Source organism: Amphiprion ocellaris, chromosome 12 (genome assembly GCF_022539595.1).
Source record: "Amphiprion ocellaris isolate individual 3 ecotype Okinawa chromosome 12, ASM2253959v1, whole genome shotgun sequence".
Lineage (NCBI taxonomy): Eukaryota > Metazoa > Chordata > Actinopteri > Pomacentridae > Amphiprion > Amphiprion ocellaris.
The window spans coordinates 6124690-6130385 of record NC_072777.1 but is presented as its reverse complement, the minus strand read 5'-3'; the positions used below and the strand labels follow the sequence as shown (position 1 = coordinate 6130385).

Sequence of the window (5696 nt, the reverse complement as noted above, 5' to 3'; positions counted from 1 at the left end):
CAGTGCACCTGTGAACCAGCTACAAGGAGGCTAAGAATCATTTATTACATACATAATATATATAATACTGCCGCTGCCCTACAGGTGGGAACAAACTTAAAGTTAAACTGAAACTAGAAAGATGAAAACTGCCATGATGCTATTTTTGATCAGTGTTTTTGAGGCAGGAGAAATACAGCAACACATCAAATTAAGAAAAATTCCATTCACATATATGCAGCACCGGAATCACGTCCTGGAATCTTGCTGTGTAAAAACAGGTAACCACAGGTGACAAATCATATTATTTTAAAACAACATGTATAAAGAATATCTGATTTGATTTGATCAGAATCTGTCAGCAGCAGTGGACAATACAGCTGCAACTACATCCAGCTGCTAAAATGTCTGCTGCTGCCATCCAGATGGCCTTGCAATTCAATTATTATTCATATAGAACATTAGGTTTATGTGGAATAAAGTGGTGAACAGTTTGATTTCTCCATTAAACATAAGGTGTTTTGATTTGGAGATACCAATATTTAATCTCATGGAAACCCTTCAACATTTTGCAATACTTTTGTGTAGAATTCCTGTACCTAACTATAATTATTTTAGTTGAATTTCAGGAAGGAAATCCTCAGGTACTGAAAATGATACCTCATCAGAAGGTGGCACAAATGACACTGCATCAACCATTAAATGTTATTTATTATTTGTTAAATACACTGATTAAAGCTCGTGGTCCTCTGGATGGTAAAGTTCGCTCATCAGTCGGTAGATGTACGACGGTGCGTGTCCTCCGATGTTGGAGATGAACAGTGTGATGAGCTCAGGCGGGACATAGTCAAACACCGGACAGTGTGCATTCACCTTAGAGAGGATCTCACCTGAAATATAAATGCTAAACTGTGACTTCTCCAAACCAGGAACATGAGGATGTTATTGTGAAGCAGAGGAATGTTTTTAACTTGGAGACTTGCTGGGAATGTTACCTTCAGTGAAAGGCAGCACCTCGTGTGGGGAGACAAACTTGTGGAAGGTGTCCTCTTCATTTGGAAACTAGATAAGGAACAGTTTCATTTTCATCTGTTGTCAGAATAAATGACAGAAATCTGACAGACTGGAGGGTTTTCTTACCTGAGGAGAGAGCTTGAACATTGGAGCACAAACAATCAGAGGAGTTGAGTGATGTTTGGCTGCCAGAGCTAATGTGTGCGTCCCGTTGACGGCCCTCAGCCCTCCGTTAGCCAGAACAGTCTGCGTCCCGATGATGACCTGCCAAGACCCACACGAGTTAACCCACATGCTACAACGTGACTTTTTCACAGTCCTCTCTGGTATTAAATACCTTATTAACACGAGACATGACAGCAAATATGGCAGCGTCGGTTATCACAGTTGTTTCGATGCCATCTTTTGAGAGACTTGTGGCCATTTCATGTCCCTGTTCGGAGGTGGAAAAAAACAGATAAGAAGCAGTTTTTTTTAAATGTTTTCCCTACAGGAACGCGTAAACAGTCTGATGAGCTACCTGGCAGAACGGAGCACACTCTGCCACAATGACGTGGAACTTTCGTTTGCGTGCGGCGTCTTTGAGGAAGGCCTCCACGGTGCGCGAACGGCCGATCGTCATGATGACCTCGTTAGAGTGGATGTGCTCCAGGGCCTGCATGGAGATGTTATCAGTTGTTCCCTCTGAAAGATGACATGGTGAAGGAAGACAAAACAGCTTTTTAGTACGAATGGTCAAAATTCAAGTTGCACGACTTAAATTACTGGATATAAACCTACCCAGCTCAGTGAGCAACTCATTGATGACCTCGATGACGTTCGCTTTGAGGGCAACGAAATGCTGTCTGAAGTTCTCCTCACTGAGTCCTCCAGAGGTCAGCAGCTTGTGGAGAGATTCCTGCTGGTCTGCTTCTTCACTGCTACCCCGAGATCTGAAGGAAAAAGATAAGAACAAAATCTGATAAAAAGGAGGAATTGTGCAAAGCCAGCCATTTGGCAAAAGCAATTTTTGTATGGACACAGTGTGATGGAAAAGGAGAATGTGAAGTAGTACATGCAGACTATATACACTACTGTTCAAAAGTTTGAGGTCACTTAGAAATGTCCTTAATTCTGAAAGAAAAGCAGTTTTTTCCAATGAAGATAACATGAAATGAATGATAAATCCAGTGTAGACATTGTTAATGTGGTAAATGACTATTCTAGCTGGAAACAGCTGATTTTTAATGGAATATCTCCATAGAGGTACAGAGGAACATTTCCAGCAACCATCACTCCTGTGTTCTAATGCTACATTGTGTTAGCTAATGGTGCTGAAAGGATAATTGGTGATTAGAAAACCTTTGTGCAGTTATGTTAGCACATGAATGAAAGTATGAGTTTAAATGGAAAACATGAAATTGTCTGGGTGACCTCAAACTTTTGAACGGTAGCGTATATGTTTAATGAAAAGAAAATGTTTCAACATTGATTCTTCAGTGTTTATACGCTGAAGAATCTGTTTATAACTTGTGACAAATAACCAATCACATTGGTGGGCACCATGCTCGAAACCACAGAATGGTGACAGGGAACAGCAACACATTTTAAACCAAATGAATGTAATTAATCAGGACTCGTTTTTTTAATGACAAAATTAATAATGAGTAAAAAAGATGAATGTCAGATCTGATAATGGGTCAGGCTGAGCACAGGTCAACCCAGCGATTGTAAACTTAACTGAAAGGTTTAACGGTTTAATGGATGCAACAAATACACCTTAAAATGGCCTCAGTCAAGACGAAGGCTTTGAACTAGGCTCAAATATTCTCTGATTACTACTGTGGTTGAGCACACAGACACTCTTGATCCCTCACCTTCTTCCTTTGATTACTTTTTAAGGTTTTATTTATATGCAATGAACTAAACCTATGACCACTACAGCACACGTAAGAAAAAATACGAAAGAAAAATTAAACAAAATAATCAACAAAACAGACAGACTGATTGCACCACATTTGTAAGTTTCCAGCAGCTCTTTACCTTACGGACCTATAATTTCCACTTAAAGTTTCCAATAAAAATGTGTAACTAGTAAAAAACATTTTCGGTTTGCATATGCAGCTGGATAATCTTTTTAAAAATGTCTTTATTATGAAAGAAGCATCTGCTGTCAACAAGTCTATAAGTTGGTAGCTCAGAAGACATCTCTGTATATGTGTGTAGATGTAATAAACACACATCAGCTGTTAGAATAAACCTTTATGGTGCAGTGTTTATTGTTAACAGGTACCATTCTCTTTCCTCCCTGACGTCTCCTCACCTGGCGTATTCCTCTCTGATGATCTTCAGCACCCGCCTCACCATGTTGCCAACAGTGGTCTCTGAGGGCTGAGCGGCAATCATCCTGCGCCCCTCTTTCCGGATTATTTCCATCAGGTCGCCTGAAACGGAGAACATTTTCATGAGAAAAGGATATCTGTAAAGCATACAGGTAGTGAGAAGTTAAACCTGTAACCGAGCCGAATTCAATTTAATTTTTCAATTAAATTTGAATCAGTTGTATTTATCGAGCACGGGATTTAAAACGGACATTTTTCTTTCTATATTTAAATATCCATGCTCATAAAACTACTAACTGTCTGGGTCAAATCCCTCTCTATCTAACAGTTAGCACCAAACTATTACCAGACTTTTGGCAGCTGTTGCAGTTGTTTGTGTTTTTTTTTTTTTTTTTTTAAAGGTTTGGCGAGAGTCGACACTTCAACAATACCGACAGCTTTCCTAGCAGTTACCTGCACAGCTGTAATGTCTGAATTAACTGTAAAAGGAGCAACATTCAGTACCTGCGCTGCTCCACCGAGCCTGGGCTGTGATTCTGCGGAGCAGGGCTGTCGTTTCTCGGGCTGTCTCGGCGGAGCCCCGCAGAGGCCCCGTCCCGCTCCCGCCGCGCTTCAGGTCGGACAGAAACGCTTCAACTCGCTCCGTCAGGTCTGTTTCTTTGTAAGGGCCCGGCATGGTTGATATAAAACACGGCGTGCTGTCAAAGTAAGGTTGGGCTGACAGACTACTTCTACCATGCAAATGTTTAGACGGGGAAGTGTTTTCAGAAGTACATCCGGGTCATCGTGACTTTGCTCTCTTCTGATTGGTGGAGCGCTTCATGAGCTGTTGCGTCAACATTGCAGACACGTTAGCAAAAAGCTACTGTTAGCAAATTAGTTGAATTTGAGGTGTTTTAGTCTACTTAAGCTTCAGTTAAATCATTGTAAACTATGTCTTCCATGGAAGTGGCAGTTACCATTATTATATTAAGTATTTCCACTACAAATAAATAACTAAAATAAAAACACAGTCTGAACTAACAGGTGTAGTGCCAAAAACTAAGTTCAAAATGTAGTCCCTGTCCTTCAAAGGCCGGTGTGGTGCCAAAATGGGATGTGTTACACTATTTTACCTTTACCTTTACCTATCCTTCAGGTTTTAATAATGCGTTGGATGGTTCTTAACCTGATTTTATTAGTTTCAGAAATCTCCTTATTTGTTTTCGTTGCTTGATGCAGGCCAATAATTTGACCCTTCTGAGACAGATTAACATCCTTTCCATGACCACAGGATTTGTCTTCCGAAACAGTCGTTTAAGAAATGAGAAGCTCCTCACTGCATCAGCTAGGGTTAAATAAGCTGTTGCAGCTGAAACGTATTCATCACTGCAGTAACTATCTTACCTATTTGCTTAGTTAACCCCAAGTAGCGACTTTTTTTGGACAGGCAGCGTATTACCAGGACACTGTATATATGTGGTGAGTCTTCTCAGATGGCAAGTCACTAAACTAACAATTGGAAGGGGCCCTCTTAATAGGATTAAGTTGTATTGCCAAAACAATCTTAGTATAATGCTAAAATGAAGTTAAGACGACCAGTAAGGTGATGGGAGCCTCAATGATAATCGAACTACTATTTTTCTCACCTATTTAACATTTTGGACCTTCATACCCAAGGACTACCTTAAAAACAGGAAGGAACAAAGGGAGTTTGTTCGTCATAGTCTGTCACAATCAGATTATTTTATATTCAACCCAGGAGATGATGCCAATACTGTTGGTATCCTCCGAGAGTGAATCCATGATGGTCAAAACCTGCCAGATTATAGGTCTAGTAGCTACAGTCTCTGGATTGTGCCGTCAGTCACTAACAAACTATTTAATCCACAAGCATTTTATTGTTTCAAAACAACAGATGAATTGTACCCAAGAAAGCTCTAAAAACTAATAATGCAGCTTACTTACCTTCTGAGGACCGTAAGGAGGTCTATAATGTGGCAATGAAAACAGTTGCAGGAAGATAACAGCCTCTAGTTCGTCTTGCTATGAAGGTTTAATGTACATATTGGAATTTTCTTTGGATAAAAACATCTGCCAAATGAATTATTCCATTCTCTCCTCATACGCACCATGTAAACAGCTGTAACCATCTACACCAAACAGGAAAAACTGCTCGGTATCTGTAGAACAAGTTGATCGCTAACTGTTTATCAACAACATACTTGTAAACATTTTTATTAATGTGACCAGCCAATCAACATATTTAAAATTTGTTCATATTTCACATCAACCGGCTACAATGGGCCATTTTCTCCTTAAGGATTTTCAGTCTAGGCTTTTGCCTGTGTAAAGAGATTTTTGGCACCTACAAAACAGTTTTAATCAGCACCAAAGGAAAAC

General features: G+C 40.0%; 1 protein-coding gene across 1 annotated transcript; it reads right to left on the bottom strand.

Moving 5' to 3' along the window:
* Window positions 1-672: 672 nt before the first annotated feature.
* eif2b2 (eukaryotic translation initiation factor 2B, subunit 2 beta) lies at window positions 673-4081 on the bottom strand. The gene is made up of 8 exons (XM_023267383.3): window positions 3819-4081; window positions 3296-3416; window positions 1774-1925; window positions 1514-1677; window positions 1331-1426; window positions 1120-1257; window positions 975-1041; window positions 673-869 (listed from the first exon to the last, which is right to left on the bottom strand). The coding sequence occupies exons 1-8, from the start codon at window positions 3988-3990 to the stop codon at window positions 712-714; spliced, it is 1068 nt and encodes a 355-aa protein (XP_023123151.1). The 5' UTR covers window positions 3991-4081; the 3' UTR covers window positions 673-711.
* Between the last annotated feature and the right edge of the window lie 1615 nt (window positions 4082-5696).